The 24,494-nt window shown below is 45.5% G+C and overlaps 1 protein-coding gene across 1 annotated transcript; it reads left to right on the forward strand.

Annotated features, from left to right (window-relative positions):
• The first annotated feature begins 556 nt into the window (after positions 1 to 556).
• CAPSL (calcyphosine like) lies at positions 557 to 24,494 on the forward strand. Its single transcript, XM_057709935.1, has 5 exons — positions 557 to 597; positions 16,109 to 16,245; positions 20,398 to 20,575; positions 20,865 to 21,074; positions 24,257 to 24,494. The coding sequence occupies exons 2-5, from the start codon at positions 16,109 to 16,111 to the stop codon at positions 24,356 to 24,358; spliced, it is 627 nt and encodes a 208-aa protein (XP_057565918.1). The 5' UTR covers positions 557 to 597; the 3' UTR covers positions 24,359 to 24,494.

The following is a 24,494-nucleotide window of genomic DNA, read 5'->3' on the forward strand; positions in this document are numbered from 1 at the left end:
AAAGAAGACACCAAGGAAGGAAACAGTGGGAAATGAATCCTACTAGTGTGTGGCTGTGCAGAAGGAAGGAGGACTTTGAATCACCTGCTTGCTCCCATGAGTTGTGGTTTTAAGTCTCCCCTGATAATCAGACACCCTAGCAGGAAGCCATCTGTAGACAACAGAAGGGAAGGAAAAGAGTTGCCAAAAGAAGGAAGAGAATTTGGTGAGCATTATCTTATAAAATCTAGGAGGCAAGTTTTGTGTCCATCTAGAAACCAAACAATTGCCAGCCAACTTCCTGCTGGCTTCTCTCCTCCAGCAAACAGCTTGGGCTTTCACAGTCACTGGATTTGCTAGGCAACGGAAGTGTAAACTTGAGAAAAGGCAGGGCTGGGAGAGGGATTGACAATGAGCTGAGCTAATGAGGATGTAAGTTTGCAGCAGTGATTCTAAAACATCCAATTGGCAGGAAGAGGGCAGACCAGAAGATGTGAGGAAGAAAGGTAAGAGGGAGGTGGCAAAGGGGGATGGGAGGGGACCTGTCTTCCCAGATGCAAAAGAGAGCGTCCATAGTTTCAGTTCAAAGCAACTGGTGGCAACAGGTTAGCATTTAAGGTAAATCAAAGTTTTTATCTATTATATTGATTTGATCACTTTTTTTTTCATTTTAGCTAAAAAAAGAAAGATGACAGTAGATGTTACTTTCTAACAAGAAAACAAGAAAGCTGATAAGAGTTCTTGGCTGTCTGTCTAGGGAGGAAATAGCTTGGTACTGGGAGAGAATTTGTCATCTTTGCATAGAGGTACTCAAATAAAAATGTACAAAAATAAATTTCTTTCAGTAAAGGGGAAAGAAATAATCATCACTGAGCAGTTACTATCTACTGGATACTTCAGTGTGAAGAGTGTGGGTGAATTATTATAAGTAGCCTGCATGACCACTGATAAAACCGAGCTTCAAGAAGGTTAAATATCTCCAAGTCAAAAACTAATGAAACGATTGAGCTTTGGTTCAGACTTTGGTTTATCTAACTTTCTAAGTTGGTGTGGTGCCCTGCCTGCTGAACTGACCACTTAGAATCAGGTAAGAATCAGAATTCTTATTACACTGACACAGCATGTTAAAAATTCTATTAGAGAGTTGATTGGATTGATCATGCAGTTGAGAAGGACTTTAGTAAAGTGGCAATACCATTTATCCAGGTGTCCACCCCTAGTCCAGGTGTCCAGACCTCCAGTCTGGGGCATAGCTAAACCATATTAAGTAGATGGAATTCTTCCTTGTTTCTTAAAGCTCTTATTTTTTCCCTCAAATTCTTACAACTACAGAAATCTTTTAACTTTGTGCATTTTAAATAGTGAGACTTAAATTGTGAACAATCATTTGCATTTATATTCAAATAGTAATTATCTAATAACAGTAGCAATTATGAATTCCCTTAGCAGCCTGATAGTATTCTGTAAAGTGCTGATGATATGATGATAGGAGACGCAAAGGCTCCAGCCCTTGTCTTTAAGGACCTTTTAGTCTAGTAGGAGAGGCAGTCCTGAAAGCAAAGGGTTATGTCATAGTGCAGTGTGGATGTATATGGGCTTTGCACAGATTATACAAAGGAAGATGCAAGCTGTTTTACTCTGGAGAGAGTGGTTATGTGAGGCTTCACCATAGTGATTCTACAGGGAAGAGAAGGACTTCCCTAGACCAACAAGGGAGAGAGAGTGTTTCTGAACATGGGACTCCACGTACAAAGGCACAGTGGTACAGAACACCATGGTGTGTTTGGAGAATGTGAGTGGGTAGAGATGCAGAATAGATTATGAAGGAGTGGAGATTAGTAGAAACAAGGCTGGAGAGATAGGCAGGGCCAATGTATGCATGAAATGCTAAGATGTTTGCTCTTTACCTGTACACAACAGGGAGCCACCAAAGGGTCTTAGACTAGAGTATGGAGTTTAGATTTCCATGTTATAAAGATTGCTCTGCCGGTCATCTGGAGGATAGACTGGAAAGGCAAGATTGGAGGCAGGGAACCAGCTAAGGGGCATTTTCAATAATGGAGATGGGAGAGGACCAGGTCTTGGCCTAAGGTGTATCCGTGTGAATGGAGGCAGGGGCAGGAACGGATTCATGAGGCATAAAAATGGTGAAATTTTACAGGAATTGGCTGGTAATTCAAGGTAGAGGGTGAAAACAGTCTAGGATGATGTTCAGTTAATGACCTGGGAAAATGGTGTTCCCATTTCCTGAGGCAAGGAATAAGGAGGAGAAGGTAATGAATTTGGTTCTGGAACATTAACCAATGTCATTAAAGTGCATGTTTATATGGAAATGTGAAATCTGGCTCTGAAGCTCAGGAGACTGAACGAGCTAGAATAAACATTTGTGATGAGTTGGGATGAAAAATGGATAAGGCTGAGATTGCCATGGGATTTATGAGAGTGAGAAGAGGATAAATAACTGAACCCCGAGAAACAGTAGCATTTAAAAAGGCAGGCAGAAGACAAGGGGGGAGACCGAATGGGTCTTATCTGAGAGGAAGGGAGATAGGAAATTAGATTCATAGACATTGAGAGAAAAGAGTTTGAAGAAGGAGGAATGAATGATCAGAAGAGTCAACTGCTGGGCAAAATGAAATAGGGGTTAAGAGTGACCGTTGAAGTTGGCGATCGGGCTGGCAATGACATCCTGAGAGTATGGTCTGTGGAGTGACAGAGTGGAGACCAGACTACAGTGGACTGGAGTATGAGAGGAACACGAGGAAGTAAAAGCAAAAGCCCGAGACTCTTTCAAGTAGTTTGGCTTTGAAGGGTGATAGCTAGAAGGAGTTTAGGGTTGAGGGATCTCTGCAAATTCATGAACTAAAGGGAGGCATTGGTTACAGATATAGAGGGGGGAGGGGAAATATGGGGACGGGGGAGTGAGAGGTGCAAACTATTGGGTGTAAGACAGGCTACAAGGATGTATTGTACAACACGACAGGGCATATAGTCGATATTTTATAACTGTAAATGCAGTGTAATCTTTAAAGTTGTGTAAAAATAAAATAGTAAGGATTTAAAAAATAATAATTACAAAATGCACATCAAGTACAGAAAAAAATAAAGGGGGAGTTGGTGGAGAGGAGGAAAGGATATACCTGATGGCTGAGGGTCCAGGGGAGGTTGGGATCTATGCTGTGGGTGGAGAGATTATCCTTCGATGGGAGGAAATTCAGCACTCTCTCTGGGGGAGGGACCACAAAGTTGAGAGTCTCAGAGGCAAATACCTCTATAGACTTGGAGGAGAATGGTATGAGTGAGTTCATGTCTGGTGGCTCCATCTTTACTATGCATTTCAAGACAAGGTGTGGAGGGGAGTAACAAAGGTTTGCATTAGCCTCTGGAAAGACTGGAAGAAGAATCTAACCAATGTCATGGAAGAGTAGAGCTGCGTGTTTCTGCAGGCACCTGTTCACCCTGGCATGTGGGTTTGCTCAGTTGCGCTTTACAGCCTGCCTTTAAGGAGAGGACATATAGACAAATTGAGCCAAGTCAGGCATTTGTAAGGGAGTGAGGGAGATTGACAAGGGAGGGCTGAGAAAGAAGGCACTGGTTGGAAATGGTCTGAATGAGGTATTAAGGTGTCCAGAATGGAGAGGGAAGGAAATGCGTCCAGAAAGGAAAACAAGGTAGGTAATGGCCGTCGTGAAAATGCAGAATCAGGAGTCTAGAGTTCTTGTAAGGTCACAAGCATCTATGATTGGAAGAATGAAACTGAAAGGTGGAAAGAAAGTGGATGTTGATCTTGAACTTCAAGAAGAGACTAGCCTTGATTGGTGACAGAATGTAAGAGATGGCGTTGGAAAGCCACGTGAAAAGAGTGAGCAGATGAAGTTGGTAGAAAGCAAGGAGCTCCAGGAACCTCATGCTGCATGTCAGATGGGTTGTGTAGATAAGCTCTGAGGTTTCCCACATTGATGGGGGCACTTGGGACAGAGAGGGAGTCTCTGAGGCAGGACCCTGAGTCTCAGTGATTTAGGAAATGACGGAGACAAAGAGGGACAGAGGGAGGATGTCTAGTTGGGCTGTGCTTCAAAGATGGATGTGAGGATGGGTGATGATGTGCAGGTGGCGGGGTGCATTTTAGAGACTGTGAGATTCCTTAGTACTTTGCATTTGGGGTGAGAAGCATCTTCATCTGAGAAGACTGCTGGAGTAGATCCTTACACAAATTCAGGTACCAGTCAGCCTCTTGGCAGGATATGGATGGCCCACTCAAAAAAGTTTAACGAAGGATAATTTACAAAGATAAGGGCTCAGGGACTTAGATAAGGGATTAGAAAATGCCCCAGGGCTGCCACAGTGAGGAGGGCGAATGGTCCTTGGACCTGAAAGGGCAGGAGGAGGAGCAGTTACCCTATCTCAACAAGTGTTGCTGTAGGGAGAGCTGCCTTTGGTGGAAGATTGCAGTCACTGGCAGCTGTAGCTTGGCAGAGAGGAAACTGGGGACAAAGTGACTCCACCCTTTCTCCTCTTGCTCTCTGATCTCCTGCTGGTGCCTCCCATGGGCTGAATCCAGCTGGAAGCCCCAAAGCAAAGAAATGTGGTTAATGTAGACCTTCAAAAAAGTCAACCTCCCATAGCACAGATGTGGCTGGAGAATGGGTCAGGGGAGGGGCTGGACAAACAGAATATTGAGCTCAGCAGTGAAGATAAACCAGATAATTCAGAGGTTGAGGAGAATTAGGAGAGTTAGAGTGGAATAAGTGATTGAGGAAAGGCTGGGTTCTCTGCGTGGAAGGAGCTCTTGATCTTGAGGGCCACGCCTTGTCTGGTAACTTGTGGTGATGGATACACAGGTGCAAGGAGCAGGATGTTTAGTTCCTGGTTTCCACTGTTGCTTTCATCTCTTTAATTGATAAATTCATTAGACTTTACCCTACTGGATTTTCCTTGTAAAATTTTGCTTTTATTCTACTCTCAGAGAGTTTTGTATATTAAAAAAAATCAAGGTTCATAGAAGCAGTTTTCTATATTTCAGAGACAAACAAGCTGGCATTTGGGAGGAGACAGTGTTACAGGATGATTACTGTGTTAGAGAAAGGACCACAGCTGCCTTCGCGTGACACCCTAATGTCCATGAACATTTCCACCATTCATGATATTCTTTGGAGCAGATTTTCTTGCACATCTCTAGCCATAATTCTATTGCCCCCCAGGATCTTGTTTTCTCTCCAGTATCTTTACATCTTTTCAAAACCTGAAGTCAGATAGAATTAAGATTTTCCAAATACTTCAAAGTGTAGAACATCACTTGTGTGAGCAGGGCAGTCCTTGGTTGAGAAGTGGATTAAAGATGTTTTACTTTCCTTGGAAGCTCTGCTTTATGTGCATCACCTCTACCACTGATCTTGACCTCAAAAAGAGCTCTTCACACAGAAGAAGGGCACAGGTGAAAGCTCTCCAGTAACTTACAATGTCAGGTGTTCTTACTAAATGTGCCTTGGCTGAAATATTGCTAACAAGCTTGTCTCAGTTTTTGTATATGCGTGACTTGCGGTGACTACAGTGGTCCCTTGTTTAAAAAAAATGAATATTTTCTGAAATGTTGTGGGTAATTTACAAAAGCCCCCTGGGGAAGTGGCAGACGCAGAAGACCCCACTCAGAACTTTGGTTCTGCTACTTACATCTGAACTGGGACAATCCCTCAATCTCTTTGTACCTCCATTTCCTTATTTCGTGAAATATGAATAGTTCCCTTTAATGTATGTAAAAGCACTTTGTAAACTATCAGAGTTATTATCAAAACTCACCTTGCACCAGACACATTTTCTGTTCTAAACAAACTGATAGTGAATACTTTGTAAAACACAGGCTACACCTTCAGGAGAGCCTGACAGAGCCTGAGCTCAATAAATGTCCCCTCTTGCAGCTGATGTTACTTCTGGGTAGTCCCAGGGGGCCACATGCTGTTTCTGTACAAGACCAGATACTAAATAGTTCAGGCTTCATGGACCACGAGGTCTCGGTAGCAACTATTCAACTTGGCAGTTTGGGGTGAAAACAGCCACAGGTAACATATAAGCAAACATGTGTGCCAGTTTTCTAATAAAATTTTACTTACAAAAGTAGGCAGAGGGGCAAATTCAGCCTCTGGGCTGTGATTTGATGTCCCCAGGTCTAGTTCATTTTAGGTTACGTTTGCCTAAACTCAGGGTACCCTTGATAACTGCCTGTGTTATCAAGATGATCTTATTTGTTTCGGGAGAACAGAGGTTGAGGAGTGAGAAATCACCAAGATGCTAACTTCTGCTCCTAGGACTTGGTTTAGTCGCCTCCACCAGGGTGGTCTGGTAGCTCCATACGCCTCAGAAAGCCTCTGGTTCCAGATGATATTGTGGAACAAGTGGATCTAGACGTTCTTACACTGTTACTTTCTGGAAGGACGCTAATATTTCTGCCAGTCTCTCCCTCTTCTTTGTAAACAGAACCTGGAGGATGGCAAAGTCTCCAGCCTAAAATCAGGTTCCCCAGCCGTCTTAGTTCATTTGGGCTGCTGTAACAAAATACTGCAGCCTGGACAACTGATGAACGACCAGTAGTTATTTCTCACTGTTTTGGAGGCTGGAAAGCCCCAAATCAAGCCCCCAGCATGGTCGGGTCAGGGCCTTCTTCCTGGCACACAGATGGCTTCTTGCTGTGTCCTCACGTGGTAGAAAGGGTGAGGGGTCTCTCTGGACCTTCTTTTATAAGCCCCCATATGAGGACTCTGCCCTCGCAACCTAAGCACCTCCTAAAGCTCCCAACTCCTAACACCGTCATCTTTGGGGGTTAGGATTTCATCATACGAATTTTGGGGGACACAAACGTTCAGAGCACAGACCCAGCCTCCTTTGCAGGAGTGGCCAATGAGATTTCAGTGAAAGGAGCTGGGTGGAGTCTTCTGGGGACAATTTTACAACAGGCTGACTTAGCTGGGAAGTGCATTCTTCTTGCCCTCATGTCTTTCTCTTTTCTGTTGCCTGGCGTGTGGATGTTATGGCTAGAGCTGCTGTGGTTATTTTGTAGCTTTAGGCAACTTTGAGGGAAAAAAAAACCATGGTAAGGTAAAAAGGTAGTAGTTTCTTGGAACCTTGATAACTGCCTGAGCTGCCTCCAGACTTCCTTTATATGAGAGGAAAGTATACTTCTACCATTTTTAGAGAAAATTAACCTGTTTCTATTATGAGAAGCTGGACACAACCCCTACACTGCTGCTGGCATGCTGACATTGAATTTCTATCCACTCACACTTGGTTTTCTCCGAGGGTATCAATTAAGAACACTCAGGTTGCAAATAATTAGCTGGGTTTCTAAGTGGCTATAAAATAAACATTAAATAGACAAATGATTCCAAAAGGAACATTTTAAGTGAATGTAAAATAATTATAAAATAGGTGATTTTGGTGACTAATGTTGCAAAAGGGCAAATGGTTGTCAGAGCGGAGGCTTTATTCCCATCTAAAAGTGGAAGAAGTTGTGCATTTGGGGTTTGTCTTTGCAGGGGGTTTGAAATCACTGAGGCCAAGGCCTCATGGCATCTGAGAAATGGGATATTTGGAAGACACATGGTTGGTTCTAAGAGTATAATCATCGAAACCAGCGAGTTTGGAAGAAAAGTTTGTTTGTTTGCATTTTGTACACAAATCCAGCCAAAGCTTTGCTTACCTTCGCGTAGTTTAGATATTTTCCTACTCTGCTTCTTTAAGATCTGGCAGGCTGCCTGGCTCAGAACAGATTGCAAGTAATTTCCTGGTAAAAACCCCAGAGACTCAAGGCAGAGCAGAGGGGACGAGCAAGATGGAGGAGACAGCAAGGAGAATGCTGTTAAGACAGCTTCTGCCTCTGGAGAGTCCCAGGGGCTGCTCATGAACAGGGACCCTTTAACCCTGGCACCTCCGTGTTGATCAAATCTGGGCTTGTATCACATTGTGTTAGTTACATGGGTCTTTGACTATCATGCTAAGCAGGTTTTCCACTCTCTTTCATAGCCAAAAATGCTGCAGAGGCTGCTAATTGTTGATGAAATTCTCCTGAGAGAAGAATTTTACTTTTTTTTCCTCCCAGTTCTCAGGGGGAGCCAAGGCTCTCCTCACACAGGATTGCTAGTTATTTTACCCAGGTAAAGGTCAAGATCTAGGGTCAACCCGAACACTGCAGGAATAAGTTTTTGCCAGTTATCTTAGTTAGGAATACTTTTGGCTGCAAGTAACAGAGGACTTGACCAACACTGGATTCAACAAATAAGGGCTTATGTTTCTCTCATGACAGGAGTGTGGAGTCAGGTAGTTGGTTATATCAGTTCAGTAGCTCAGTGATGTTAAGGCTCTAAGTTCATATCTCTGTGATTCCCTTGGCCCTTTCCTCACAATTGCAGAAAGGCTGCCACTGCTCCTGACATCACATTCTTGTGTAAGGCAGGAGGGGGTAAAAGAGATTGGAGAGCTCTCCCAGACCCCGCAGCACTTTCAGTTGAGTCTCTTTGGCCAGTGAGACATGGCCACCTAACTGAAAGTGGAATGTAGCAGAGAAAAAAGATTGGAATCTGCCAGTTGGCAATTCTAGAAAATCAACTGTAATTCAAATTCAAAAAAGTTAAAATTATCCTGAGGAATGTGAACTCCTGGAAGAGACCTTGGTTGTCTCATTCATTGCTGTTGTGTGGCACACAATAGATGTTCCATAAATATATGTTGAATTCAAGACCAGGACTAGGGTGAAGTGAGGTTGGTCCCTGGGGCAAAATATTTAAGGAGACACTCACTCTCAGCCCTGTGTCAGTGCAGGCTTGATGTCTGTACAATCCTGTGATTTGAGGGCCTCCTTAAACATTGTGCCCTAGGCATGTACCTTACCTAGCCCTAATCCCAACCCTGCTTGAATGATTATAAAATGAAATTTCAAGCAGATGTGTGAAGTAACAATAATATTTATGAAACATTATTCTTAAATTGTGCTACATCATAAACATTAAAATAAGGAATTAATTCACATTCCAAAGGTTGATAGAAAGAATAAAAGACTATATTTATCAGACATGGGCTCTAGGGAAACCTGCATATTGACAACAGCTGAAACATGAATTTTAAACATCTTGGGAAAATGTATTTCTTTCGTGCTTTTTTTTTTAAAGATTGATTTTATTATTTATTAATTTATTGCATTTTATTTTTGGCTGCATTGGGTCTTTGTTGCTGTGTATGGGCTTTCTCTAGTGTGACGAGTAGGGGCTACTCTTCATTGTGGTGCATAGGTTTCTCATTGCAGTGGCTTCTCTTGTTGCAGAGCATGGGCTTTAGGCGCATGGGCTTCAGTAGTTGCGGCACTGTGGGTTCAGTTGTCGTGGCTCACAGACTGTAGAGCACAGGCTCAGTAGTTGTGGCACACGGGCTTAGTTGCTCCGTGGCATGTGGGGTCTTCCCAGAGCAGGAATAGAACCCGTGTCCCCTGCATTGGCAGGCGGATTCTTAACCACTGCACCACCAGGGAAGTCCCGAGAAAATGTATTTCTGCGCAGAGAAAATTTGGTAAGATGCCAGACTTCAATGACATCGTATTTCCACACTGTACTTACGTTATTAAAGGAGAGGTTAAATACTGTCATACTTTAAATCTTATGCAGAGGTTGGCAATCCAAACAAAAACCAGGTGTTTCATATATTCATACTTTGCAGAAATAATTTGAAAAATAATTTGTGGGGGAAAAAAACCACCTCACACATCATTTTATTAAAATAAGCAAACAAATACACAACACTACAGCTCCAAAAGGAAGGGACTAAGTGAAACTGTTCATCTCAACCAGAAGGAATTTACATGGAGCCTTAAAGTGGTAAAAACCCAAGCAAAGACCCTGAGGTGAGACAGAGGGGTCCTGTTTAGGACCCGTGAGTGTCCTGCTTTGCTCTGCACTACTGTCCCCACCCTCCTCTGTTGTGAAATCCTTCCAGCTCTCCAGGGAGTCTCTTCCTTGAAGCCTTGCCTCTCCTTCATCTCATTTCACGGTCCTTCTCTGAATTCCCCAAGCGATTTCTCAGCACCTTGCCGTAGCTGTTCAACACGGTGACTTTGGCAGACGTGGAGATCAGCCTTGACTCTGCCACTGCCTTGTGGCACATTCTCAGGCAAGGGGCTTCTATTCCGTAAAACCTTCCATGTGAGGTGATGTGCTGATGTGTGCAAAGCACTGAGCAAGGGCTTGGTCCCTGGCTGGTTATAATGGTCATTTCCTGTCCTCTGTTCACACCTGCATCTTACCCTGTGCTATGTTATAACCTTCCCTCTAGCCTTTCCCCTCGAGGTCTTGCTCCTGTCACTGGAGGATGATTTGGTCTCTCTTACAGCTGAGATTCTCAAACTTATGTGTGTGTTAGTTAAGATCATCTGGAAATGTGAAAACGCAGATGTGTGGCACTCACGCCTAGAGATGCTAGTTTGCTGTGTTTGGGGTGGAGGGTGGGCACGTTTATGTTTCACTGGTGGTCCCGGGTCTTTCTCGACAGCAGGGCTTTGCCACCTGAGCAAGACTGACATTTAGGACTGGAGAATTCTCCATTCTCAAGGGCTCTCCTCACATGTTTTGCAGTATCTCTGGCCTCTACTCACTAGATGCCAGTAGCATCCCTCACTCCTGTTGTGACAACCAAAAATGTCTCCAAACATTATCAAATGTCCCCTGGGAGGGAAGATCGTACCTATTTGGAACTACAGCTCTATAATATCACCTGAAGAATTAGCACAGTCCCTCGCATAGCTAGAGGTGCTAAGTGTCTCTTTAGCTGAATAAAGCTCAGATGGGTTTGATGAGGGCACTCTCACAATGTCAACAACGGACACACACCTGTCATTATACCTTTTCTGGGGTTTCCTAGTCGCTACTGCAGAAACCACCACGACTCTCTTCAAACCTAAATCTTTCATTTCAGTCTCAGAGCGGGAACACCCTAGCCACCTGCTAGGCTACACTGAGCATTGGGATCTGAAACTTATTCCAGGGAGGCACTTTCTAAGGGGAGCTGTCCTGAGGAACCACGAGATTTTTTTTTTTTTTTTTTTTTTTTTGGCCATCTACCCCGTAGTAATAACCATTTTATTGAATGGGTTGAGTCAGAAGAGATGGTTTAATTTTTCCCAATCATTGCCTTCAAACATGGTCTGTTGTAACTAAGACCCACCTCTGTGTTGCTGTTTGTTAGTTGTACACTCAACTCAGCATGAGGGGGGAGAGGGAAAGGGAGGGAAAGGGCGGGCGGGAGGAGAGGAGAAAGAGAGAGAGAGAAAGAGGAGGAGGGAGGCTGTAATTCACTGTTTTGCCACGAGAGGGCACCAAAGACAGCCCAATAAAGTAAAAAAATTAAAAACATTCCCCAAAGATTCAGCTCAAATTTTTCTCTGAATTCAGCAAGCGAAATTCCATGTAACTCGCAGAGAATCATGACGAGACAGACCTCCATGCACACTCAGCTTTCCATAACCCGTTCCACAACGATTCTCGAAATCCAGGCAGAGCGCTCTGGCAGTGTCAGGCAGCTGAGCGCCGTGACAGTGGGATGACGGAGTCTTAACTGGGTCCAGCGTCAGGGGGCCTGGTGACCATCTCGGTTCGCTGCTGGCGGCTCCGCTCAGCCTGTGCCCCAACTCTCCAGGCCTCTGTCCCATGACGGTTGGCGTGGGGACCGGCAAACAAGAGCTCCGGGTGGAGCCCCGGGACCCGTCTCCCTCCGCTGCCCCTGCAGTTACTCTCCATCTCGGATCTCTTTATCTTCTCTGTCCCCACCGCCCGTACCTCTTTCCAGGCAGCACGACCTCTCACCTGGTTGTCACCAGCGTGGCTTCACCTCTCACTGGTCAGCCTGTCCCACCTTCCTGTCCACTTTATCCGGGGGGGGGGGGGGGGGTCTTTTACAGTACAAACGGTAGCTCCCTCGCTTGAAACCCTTTGTGGTCTCTTGATGCTCTCAGTGCAGAATCCAAACTCGCTACCATGGTGTCCCAGGCTCTTGGGGATCTGATGCCTGCTTACCTGCCCAGTTGCATCTTTCTCCAAATTTCCACTTTCCAAATGCCCTCCCAGACCTCCACGGCTCTATCCCACCCCCCTCCCCTACATACACACCCCTATGCTTCAGTCAGACTAAAATACTTGTGTTTCTCTAGTTATGCTCTTTTTTTCTCTCGCACTTTGGCCTTAGCACTTGGGAAATAGTGCTCTTCCCTCTCCTGTCCCCACGACCCTCGCCTGGATGACTACCACCCTCCTTTAGGACTAAAGTTTAGACATCACTTCCTCCTCTGACACGTATTGAGAAAGCCCCACTGCAAGGCTGCTTAGCCGCCTCTCCTGAGTTGCCGCGGCTCTGCTGTGGGGTTGCTGTAAGCGCTGTGTGTCCTTCCCCATCTTCCCCTCGACCCCCAGCACAGTGCCTCGCACTTGACATTTGTTGGAAGAATGGACCGAACTAGCGCCTGAGGCAGGGACCTGCGCAGACGCGATGCGAACACGAGGTGGCGCTACGGCCACGTGTATCCGAGGGCAGCCGCTTCCATGCCTTGCCCAGGCCCGGCTGGATAGGCTCTGCTGTCACCACGCGGGCTCCTCCGTGCTCAGAGAGGGGCTTCTGGAGTCAGGGACGCTTGCTCAGTGCCATGATGCCGGTGACATGTCTGGGAACAGACTCTTGCCATGGTGCCTTCATGCAAACCTCAGAAGCTCTAAGTCTTGCCTTTCTTCATCAAGACCCTACCGCATCCTGCCTTCTTCCAAAGCCCCCAGTTCTTAGCACGTTTTGTGTTTCCTGCCTTGCTTAACTGGGGGACTTCAGTACTCAAGTTTAAGATTCTAAGCTTTTCATTCAAGGGCTTGCTTTTTGGAGTAATCTCTCTGCTCCTGCTGGTGTCTTGAAAATAGCACAAGATAAATATTAGCTATTTGTTGAACTGGGTCATTAAATGATTTAAAAGAGTAGTTAACATGGGCATTTCAAGTCCCGTGGTAAGCTGGGTGGCAGGAGAGAATGTAATTTTCTCCCGGATATATCAGATTAGATGCCAGAGGTAACTGCTGCATGCTCACCAGGTAGGGTCACCTGCAGGGGTGGATCAGGTGGGACTGATCCCGCTTTCCTGTTTCCCGGGCTCCATCCTGCTCTCCTCTGTGTGGGCACCATCAAACTGTGCTTTGAAATGCTTTTGTAGTATTTCACAAAGGTGGTAGAGTACAAAGAGCCCTGCTTGGTCTGAAGCCCGGAGTTTCATTGTTGGCCAGGATTTGGAGGCAAGTTCCTTGACCAACACAGGCTCTGGTTTCCAAGTTGCCAGAGGATGAGGTGGCTTTGGATGACTTTTCAGAACCCTGCAGTCCTGAGGGTGTGTGAGTGTCCGTGAGCCACAGTGACCGTGGGACCTGGGCAAGTAACCTGATGTTGTGCTTGCCAATTTCTTTATCTGTGAAATATGACTCACAGGAGTAATTAGCTTGTAGGGTCTATAGCTCACTGACATGAGCTTCACATACAGTAACATCTGCCATTTAAAAATGTACATTTCCACCCCCCGTGGTGCAGCCATCACCTCTATTAAGTGTCATCACTCGAAAGGAGAGCCTGTCCCCATTACACGGTCACTCCCCATCACCCCCTCCTGCTAGGCCTTGGCAACGACCCATCTGTGTTCTGTCTCCAAATTTACCTCTTCTGGATATTTCATCTGTGTGGAATCATATGATATGTGACATTTTCTGTCTGGCTTCTTTCACTGAGTATCATGTTTCTGAGGTGCATCCACTGTCAGTACTTGCTTCCTTTTCATGGCTGAGTAATGTTCCACGGTGGGGACAGACCACATCCTGTTCACCCATTTGTCCACAGACGGACCTTTGGGTTGTTTCTACCTTTTGGCTCTTGTGAAGCATGCTGCTGAGAACAGGTGTGTGTGTGAGTTTGTTAGAGTCTCCGTTTTCAATTCAGCTCAGAGGCTGTCTGTGAGGACGGGATGCGTGCTTACCACATAGTGGGAGTGCGATAGATGTCAGCGACTGAAGCTGTTACCATTATCCTGATGGCGTGCAAAGAGGGCTCCGCAGGGCTTCTTTCTCTGGCTGTGTCTCTCAGGTCTGGAAGCCAGAGCTACATTCTCCTGATCTCCTCACTCCCCTCCTGCTGCTGTGGCTGGTGTGGAAAATCAGGGCGTGTGGAGGAGGGTGGGAAAGGCAGGGGAGAGGCAGAGGAGATGAGGATGCGGAGGAGGGCGGCTGAGGACAGCCGGTGGGCAAGTGGCGCTGAGTGAGGGGGAGGGGGAGGAAAAACACAAGGTCCCGGGTAGACTTAGAGGAGGAGGAGGGCACGTGAGGGCCGCTGGTTCCTGGTTCCCGCTCCCAGGGTGGGAGGGGAGGCCTGGGTGGGGCAGGGGCTGGTGCCATGAGCAGAATAAGGTCAGGGCCAGGGATGCCTCCGACAAGGACCATGAGGGAGGGAGCAGGTGACAGCTGGACAGTGAATGGGTGGCCTGAACACAGGATTCTGGGTGCAGCTGAGGGATTCGGTGGGGGTGGAATCGGGGCTGGAGGCTGGGGACAAGCTCTGGGAATTGTCAGCTTGAGATCAGATGCCAGGCAAATGCAGGTTTTAAGAAAGTTAATGCTGCCTGCAAGGCAACTGTCTCTGGAATTCCGGGAACCTCTGCTTCGGGGCTGGAGGAAGTAAGGGAGTGTTCACAGAACTTCAGGCAGAGCAGTTTCTTCCTGCTGTGGAGTAAAATGGCTGAGACCCAGACAGGCAAAGGCCTGCTTCTCGGCCTCGTGTCTAAGAGAACGGAGAAGAATCCTCTTTTCATCCATGTGAAGGGCGAGGAGGAGGCAACGGCCAGGTGGCTGCGGGCAGGTGCTGTCGGGAATGATGTGTCCCGGCCTTGGCTTTCGATCTGAGCGCCCCTCTCTCTAAAGTTAAATAATGAGAACTTGGTGGGGAGACCTTATGGGCTGTACTGGAGGGAGCGGCCTTGGAGGGCACGAGGGTTGCCACTGCTGGTGAAAGGGGGAAGTCCAGGTGCTTGTGGGGCTGAGGGGAGAGGGGAGCCTTTGAGTCAAGGGCAGAACCCTTCTCATACCAGCTCTTTCTGCGCCTCGAATGCTGGGTTTTTTTGCATATCGATCAAGCTCTCTTGCTCCTTTTATTTTCACAACTCGCCCTAAAAAAGAAATTTCTAGAATTCCCGCAATTACTGGCCTTGTGGGCTCATAGGAAGATTACCGTTTCTTGGAGCAGAGATGGAATTTAAAGATCATTTAATTCAAGTGTTTTATTTAGCAGAGGAGGCGGAATCAGAGGCCTTGAGATTTGGGCCGACCTCACCTGGAGTGGGTCGCAGTCAGGCCTAGATCCCGGGTGTCCAGGCTCCCAGCAGGTGGCTTTTCCGCAGATCAGTACAGTGAGTAAGTTGCTCACGGACCTCTTGGGGTGGTGTTTCCCTGCACCCACCCTCTTTCCTGTTTCTGAATATTTAAAACACAAAAGCCAAACTGTAGAAAAAAGATGTATCTAGTCTCCAGGAGAGAGGGTCTATTTACCTTTTTATGTCCTGAGAACCTAGTTAGGTGTTAATGGACACTAACCAGTTAATCCAGGAAAACATACTGATGACTGGTAAGAATCATCAAGGCCCAAGTGTGAAACAGAAGGAACAAAAATTAATCTTTAGACCAAAAAGGAGAATATTAAATCTGGAGTCAAAGGGAATATGGAGAATTCTAAATAAAAGAATAAAGCATATAAGCTTGGCTCGAAAAGAGTTTGGAGAAATTGGACTTATTTTTTTTTATGACGGGAGGAGAGCCTCTGAAAGATGAAAGCGTATCGGGGATGGCTGTATATTTAAAACGGATGTCCTGGCTACAGAGATCAGATGTTCTCAGGACTAGATAAACAAGTGATAAACATTCCAGGACACAGTTGGTATAGCTGAAAATTGGAAATCCTGGGAGATTTGAGATGGTTCTTGTGACGTGAATGAGAGAGCGTGGTGTGACTGTCCTTCTCAGCGAGGCTGTGGCCACCCTGCCCAGCCAGAGGCAGGCGAGGAGCCCTCCTGAGCCTCCTGTGGATTCCCTCTCAGATGGCGGGGACCGCGCGCCACGACCGAGAGATGGCGTTCCAAGCTAAGAAGAAGCTCACCACGGCCACCGACCCCATCGAAAGACTCCGCCTGCAGTGCCTGGCCAGGGGCTCTGCGGGCATCAAAGGACTTGGCAGGTAGGACCTGGGCCGTGGGCGGTGGGGCGATGGAGGAGAAGGACAGGGTGTGGCCAGATGAGGCTAAGACTAGCTGCGTGACCTCGAGAAAGTCGCTTCCTCCTGGGGTCTCAGCTCCTTGTTCGTAAAATGCAGATTTTGGAAGCACTCGTCTCTGAGGTCCCTTGTGACAATTTTTGGTTCTTAAGTGCAGCTACTGGGACAACTTGAGGTGAAGGGAGAAGCATGTCCAGGTATGAGAGATACCTAGCAGGGCAATGAGAGAGACCCTCCCTAAAGCTGTGACAATAATTCAGCTGGGCCTGAATTATCCCAAGAGATTAGATATAGTTCCCTGTGCTATACAGTAGGACCTTATTGTTTATCCATTTGAAATGTAATAGTTTGCATCTACCAACTCCCAGTAGCATTCAGGAGAGGCTGAGAAATGCCTTCTGCATGCCCAGGAAAGGAAATGGATGTGCTATAAAAGTGTTCACTGAGCTTCGGGTCAGAGGTTTGGCTTGAATAACAATGGAAAGTTCCCTAATCTTAAGAAAAAAAATTAGGGCCCGAATTAGAAGAGGAGGGAAGGAATAGTGATTTAGATGTGGTTGCAGGTTTTGGAGTTCCACTTGCAGGTACTGGTGTCTCCATCGCTTCCAGGGGCACTGGAATTGCCTGTCAGGTAATCAACAGCTCACTGCCGGTGGAATTCCCGCAGCTCCATAGGAGAACAGCTCCTGTTCCCGGCCCTCTGATGGTGGGAGTAGTCCTCAGGACTGAGAAACCCGGGTGCAAAGAGATTGTAAGCCTCCTGAGGGCAGGTCCTGAGTGTTATCTCTCCAGTGCAGACTAAATCCAGTGCCTGTCATGGGTCAGGCGTTGTGACATCTCAGGGGATTCATGGGTGAACAAGGTTTCTCTAGGGCTCATGGAGGACTCAGACTCAGGACACTGAGAGCTGCAAAAATGGGAATCCTCCTGGTGTGAGAGTTGCATGTTAGAGAAATGCCGGATGTGATGCCAGGGGACTCCAACTTCCCATCTGGAGGCTGTGGGAGGCTTCACTCCCAGCAGGTACTGAGCACTGGACTTTCACTTTCAACAGTCCCCCAAATCTCGGACCAAGCCCAGCTCTGTCAGAAACCCAGGCTGTGGCCAGGCTGTCCCAGTCCAACAGGAAGGCCGGTCCACGTCCCTTCAATACTGCATCGCTCCATCCTCCACCTCTTTCATCCTGGGGTCACATCCCTGTCCTCGGGGCAAACCCTTTACGACCTCCATCCTCTCATCCACTCCCTGGCCCGTTTAATTGAATCCCGCCTGCCATCTACACCACCTCCACCCCACATGCCTACCAGCCCTTCCACTGTGAACCAGTCTATGGTGAACAGACACTGTCTCATCCTCAGCCTTTTGCTTGAATGTGCCCTCTGCCTCCTCCTTTTTACTGGTCTTGCCCTTCCCTAAATTTCTCCTGTTGAGTTGAAGAAGTGTTGGCTTCCCCGTCCCCCTTTTTTCTTATTTTGAGACTGGGATTATGTTTCTTTGGGGACCACAGAAGTAAAGTGCCATTTTCATCAGGTCAAATCAAGGATGCATGTGTACTGTCAACATGATTTATCACTACTGATGTTGACCTTGATCACCTGGCTGAGACGGTACCTGTCTGGCTCCTCCAATGTAGAGTTACTCTGCCCGCTGCCTTTCCATGTTGGACTTTTTAAAGGGAAGTCTGCATGCAGAGCCCCACTTAGGGTGTGGGGAGTAAGCTCTCCTCCTTTAGGACAGAGAATGAGCATAATTTATTTGAAATTCTGCAGGAGAAATTTGTCTCTTCTCCCACATTTATTTATTTAGTCAGTCATTTACTTAAACCAATATTAATGCGTGGATATGTATTTTATACTTTGGGTTAAAATTCAGCACTATTTATTGCACAAATTGTTCCAGTTTTGGCCTTGGGAGCTCTTTCAGTTGGCTTCTGTGTCGCTTTGATGTATCTCCACCAATGTAGGGTTTTTTTTTTTGAGTACTTCCTTACTTTCTGGTATAAGATACTCCAAGCTTATCTTGCATATTTTCTGCCCCAATTCTAGAATCTGACATTTCTCCAAGAAGCTTATTTCCTTTTCTTGGAGAATTGTATTTGAAACCAAGATCTAGACTCTAGATGTGCTTGTTCTTACTGGGGTGTTACTTGTAGGTCCTCTTAGCCAACAGAACAAGGGAATACAAGGGTGTGTACTAACTTGTACATACATACATATCTGTACATATTTTGTATGTATCCAACTGTGTTTATTTTAAGCTAAACTTGAGTTCATCCTGAGGTCTCCAACTCAGTCCTCCACCACATGGACCTGATCGTCCCAGCTCCCTGTCCTAGCTTATCTGTAAATCCCCAATCCAACACTGGGAAGCCTGGCTCCCACCATCCACCAGCCATTCACGCAAGTGTTCAGGGCCAGGGTACCCATACAGCAGTATGAGAATGGTTAACTCCTATCTCCACGGGAAATATCTTAATCAATTAGAGTGCAGAGCTTATGTGCAGTTCTTTTGGTCTTTAGTCTTACAGACTCTACTCATTTCTAGAGTCACTTAAGTCAGCACCTATAGCTGCCCATCCCCCACCCGTCAGATGGCCTCACACGTCTATAAAATAGTTAGATTCTCTTGTCACAGTCTGCCTTCCTTCCTGGGATCCCCTGACCTCCTAAACAAATGTTTTTAATGTGCACATTAAAGTGCACTCTTTGTACTGTAAGGTCCCGTGGGCTTTAGCAAATGCATGTCACGTCTCCCCCATTATAGCATCATACAGAGTAGTTTTGCTGCCCTCAAAATCCCCTGTGCTTCACCTAATCTCTCTCCCCTTCCCTTCATCATTTTACCACCTTTATAGTTTTGCCTTTTTCAGAATATCACATAATTAGAATCATACAGTACATTTTTTTTTTAATTTTATTTATTTATTTATTATGTTTTGGGGGGTACACCAAGTTCAATCAATTGTTTTTTTTTTTTTTTTGAGTGTAATAGTGACTTTTTTATATTAATAATCAAAAGTACATTTTTTTTAAAATTTTTTTTGGGGGGTACACCAGGTTCAATCATCTGTTTTTATATACATATCCCCATTTTCCCTCCCTTCCTTGACTCCCCCGCCTCGAGTCCCCCCCACCCTCCCTGCCCCAGTCCTCTAAGGCATCTTCCATCCTTGAGTTGGACTCCCTTTGTTATACAACAACTTCCCACTGACTATTTTACAGTTGGTAGTATATATATGTCTGTGCTACTCTCTCGCTTCGTCTCAGTTTCCCCTTCACCCCCCGCCCCCTCCCATACCTCGAGTTCTCCAGTCCATTCTCCGTATCTGCATCCTTATTCTTGTCACTGAGTTCATCAGTACCATTTTTAGATTCCATATATGTGAGTTAGCATACAATATTTGTCCTTCTCTTTCTGACTTACTTCACTCTGTATGACAGATTGTAGTTCTATCCACCTCATTACATATAGCTCCACCTCATCCCTTTTTATAGCTGAGTAATATTCCATTGTATATATATGCCACATCTTCTGTATCCATTCATTTGTTGATGGGCATTTAGGTTGCTTCCATGTCCTGGCTATTGTAAAGAGTGCTGCAATAAACATTATGGTACAAGTTTCTTTTGGGATTATGGTTTTCTTTGGGTATATGCCCAGGATTGGGATGACTGGATCATAGGGTAGTTCTATTTGTAGTTTTTTAAGGAACCTCCAAATTGTTTTCCATAGTGGCTGTACCAACTTACAGTCCCACCAGCAGTGCAGGAGAGTTCCCTTTTCTCCACACCCTCTCCAACATGTGTGGTTTCCAGACTTTGTGATGATGGCCATTCTGATTGGTGTGAGGTGATACCTCATTGTGGCTTTGACTTGCATTTCTCTGATGATGAGTGATGTTGAGCATCTTTTCATGTGTTTGTTGGCCATCATACAGTACATTTTTTAAAGGTTTGTTTTCTTTTCCAAATTTGGGAGCAGGGTACAGAGAAGAATCTGAGACTGTTGCATTTTACTTTGAAAAGTCTTGAGAGTGGTTTTCTTTTGAAATCTTTGTTCTTACACTTTGTTCTTTGTATTCTTTCTTCTTTTTCTGTGCGTGTGTATCATCTTCAGGGTGTTTCGAATTATGGACGACAATAACAACCGAACCCTTGATTTCAAGGAATTTGTGAAAGGGTTAAATGATTACGCTGTGGTCATGGAAAAGGAAGAGGCAGAAGAGCTTTTCCGGAGGTTTGATAAAGATGGAAATGGAACAATAGACTTTAATGAATTTCTTCTCACACTAAGAGTAAGCGGTCCCAGGAATCACTGTATTTACTGGGTTTGGATGCCACGTGGTTTGGGTTAGCTATCCTGAGGGTTGGTTTTCACAAACTGTTAGCACACCACGGAGGAGACGGGCAGGAGACTGAATTACAGGCTCAGGGATGTTTTGGAGCCGTCATAATGCACGTCATTTAAAGGCACACAAACAGTTGCACACTGAGGGGAATAAGATATTTCATCACGGATGATACAAGAAAAGCTCATCTGCTTGTGTATGTCTGTTTATATGTTTTTTCTTTCTATGTATCTAGCCTCCAATGTCCAGAGCCAGAAAAGAGGTAATTATGCAAGCTTTTAGAAAGTTAGACAAGACTGGAGATGGCGTGATAACAATTGAAGACCTTCGCGAGGTGTACAACGCAAAACACCATCCGAAGTACCAAAATGGAGAATGGACGGAGGAGCAAGTGTTCCGGAAATTTCTGGATAACTTTGACTCACCCTATGACAAAGATGGAGTGGTGAGTGAAAGAGCTTAATCTAGTGAAATTTCTTCTATCCAATCTGTAATTGTAAATGGGAAACAGCCCCAAAGACTTGAAAATACTTACACCATATTTTTTATAAATAGAAGTAGAATGTGTCTTTGGTGACTCTCTAGAAAGCTGAGGACAAAAGTAGTAAAAGTGTGTGTATGTGTGTGTGTGTGTGTTTGTGCATGTGTATTGGTACGGGAGACCCACACAGCTAAATACCCATCATCTGAAGACTGTGGTACTTTGGTAAAATGTTCTGTTTCATGGTTACCGTATTTACCACCCACAGCTCGCTTAACGCCAATGAACTTGATGATAATAACACACATCTAACTTCTAAATGAGCCATAATTCAGTTTCGGGGAACGCGATTCACAGGGCATTTCAGGATGCTGCATGCCTTTTTCACACATCCTCCTGAGCATCCTTTGTCACCACACTTTGCTGCATGTAAATGCCATTTCAGTGACGCGTCCAGCAAAGGGAGTGCCAGAGAACGGGATTCACTTTGATTCAATCTTTGCTGGGCTTTGAGATGAACTCGCATTTCTAAACTCCCGTGAACTTAAGGACAAAAACACCCAGTCATCTCCAATAACTAGTGTCTTCAAGGGACAGATGTGTCACTTGGTAGGGTAAGAAATTATATCTCCATAACTGTGTCTAGACTGAGATGGAAATGTCCTCTGTCTTTTATCGACAGCCAGAAATGGGATTTTTAACCCACAGTCAGGTCTGCTCTGAGGCAGCAGAACCCTGGGGAGTGTTACTCCCGACCCCTTGGCCTCACAGGAAGGATTTGTGGGACAGTGGGCGGGAAGCCCAGCGGGTGGAGATAGGAAGAGAAAACAAGCCTCCCCGTCCTGAAGGGAATTTCCCCCGTTTTTTTCTTTCCGTGAAACTTCAGGGTGAGTCGTATGACCTGGGGGAGAAAGGGGTAGGGAGGAGATCTTTCTGTCCTTTCTGCTGACATTTTCCTGCCGGGGACAGAGAAATACCCACCATTTTAGCCTGCAGTGATTGCAGAGGTAGGTTAAAAAGGAGCCTAGATTCTGTCTGGCAGCCAAATGCGTAAGGACAGAAACAGCAGAACCGTATGTTTTCTTCCCATATGGCTGGCCTTTGATCTCTGAGATGGCAGTGGAAAACTAGTCAACTGCCATTTCCCCAAATTAGCCCAACTCTCCATGGGCTCCCAGGAGGTATTTACCTCCCTTCTGCAGGTGGTTCCTCCTTGTTGCCCAGGGAAACCTCAGCTGCCCTTTTTCTCTAACCCAGTTCAAAGTAGCCCGTTGTTGTGATTCAGCTGATTTCAAGTTCCCACCTCGTTTCTTCTGACATTTATCTTCACAAGCCACATTAAGTTCTCAGATAGGCGTAAGGGTTATTGGGGTTTTCAGTGGTTGCAGTATTTGATGTCACCTGAATTTCACAGACCCTGCATAAATCCCCAACTCGGTGAATGATCACCGTCTGGGGAATGGATTCACAAGGCAGGTTGCGGGCTGCCCTGGAGAACTGTACAATCTGACGTTTTTTTTTCTTTTTTGGTGGGGGGTGGGGGGGAGGGATGAAGCTCAGGGATTTACAGTTTTAATGTGTCCCAAATGGCTCTTATTCACATTTGTAGTTGAGATCCTTGCCTCTAAAAGATCCAGAAGTGCCTGATCTAATGTCTAAATGCACAGAAACCTCATTTAGCATAATTATGAATCTGAGGAATATTTATTGAGCACTTATTATCTCCCGGATGTTGTGCCAAGGACTTTATAGGGATATTCCTTCTAAAAGTTGTAAGGACAATGTTTCTGAAAAGTGATACTGATTCAAATTTTTCTATGTTGAATCACATTTTCAATGCACAAGGAACGGTCAATATGAAGGAACTCCAGATGGAACTTAAGGCTGGATAACTGGGGAATGCAAAGGAGGACAGAAATAAAGAAATTCAAGAAAGGAGACATCCATGGCATTCTAATTTCTAACAAAAACTGTGTACATATATTATTTAGTTCTGCTTCCAGAAAGGGATAAGCACAGTTCAATTAGTAGCTCCACTGAAGCCTTTCTTCCTGCTACTTTTTAATATTTTGAGGGGACAGGCAGGGGGACAGATTGGTACAGGAAGAGAACTGTGGATCCTGAGCCTTTTTTCTCTGTTCACTTATAATTTCCACAAAAAAAAAAGCACGTGGGTCATTCAGCTTGTGTGCTTCTTGGAAGAGAGGGGTGTGTTCCCAAAGGCTCAGTGGGAGAGGAGTTTGCTGTTATGGATGAGAAAGGGGTTTTGAATTATTTACGGATTTCACTTTCTGCGATGTTTTCAATACCTCCCGACACTGAAATTTGAGGGCTAACTGGAAAAACCATAAATTTCCAAAACAGCCATCATCATGGTGACTGCATCCTCCCAAATAAGTAGGCCTATAGCTGGGGCTAAAGTGACTGGTCCTAGAGATGAAACCGGAGGACAATGATTTCCCTGAATCAACCAATCGTGCCGGCCAATATGGTTGCATTAGAGTGTATGTGTCACCTACAACTATTAAAAAATAAATTGGTAACTGCTTTTTTTCTTTTCTTTCTGAAAGGAAAGGAAGGAAAATCCTAGCACAGATAAACATATTAGTTGAAACAGGCATGGGAGGAGAGAGAACCCAAGGCAGCATGGAGCAGGGGGCATCTTTTTAAACTTACCCTGTGCCTGGAATGAGTAAAATGTATCTTAAAAAGCACGAAGCCAAGGACTGCTTAACAAGAAATCTGTTTCCTTACCCATAAGACCGAGCTCCATTTTTTGAAAGGTAAAACATTTCTTGTCTTGACACAAAGACATGAAGTGATGTTTCTGATGTGTCACAGAAAGACGGTATTCACTGCGGTTAAAGAATACTTGTTTCTTATTCTGAGTTTCAGTCTCACTTACCTGAACAGATGGGGTTCTGCTCTTAAAGGAAGACGAGACCTGCATCTCACTTTCCATTTAGGTTGGCTTGGAAATTTTCAAGACTTTCTTCCCCTCTCCCCCTTGGCCACCTCCTCACGCCATCCTCAACCTCGCTTTTTCTCTTGTTAATTTCCCTCCCACTTACAGGTCCTGGAGATGGGCCTCCACGGAAACGGAGAGGAGCAGAGTTTTGTTTTCGTTTCTAACTTTCCCACTGCAGGTGACCCCCGAGGAGTTTATGAACTACTATGCTGGTGTGAGCGCGTCCATTGACACCGATGTGTATTTCATCGTTATGATGACAACCGCCTGGAAACTCTAAACGTATGACCTGGGGACCAGGGCCTTGAGTGCTGCCGCATGGCTCCGGACGATTAAACATCAGCTCAAAACCAGGATCACAGCTGAGTTCATGTTCACCCCAGGGTTTCTTCCGTGTTCACGTACACTGCATTTTC

Source organism: Hippopotamus amphibius, chromosome 15, assembly GCF_030028045.1.
Source record: "Hippopotamus amphibius kiboko isolate mHipAmp2 chromosome 15, mHipAmp2.hap2, whole genome shotgun sequence".
NCBI classification, from domain to species: Eukaryota; Metazoa; Chordata; class Mammalia; order Artiodactyla; family Hippopotamidae; genus Hippopotamus; species Hippopotamus amphibius.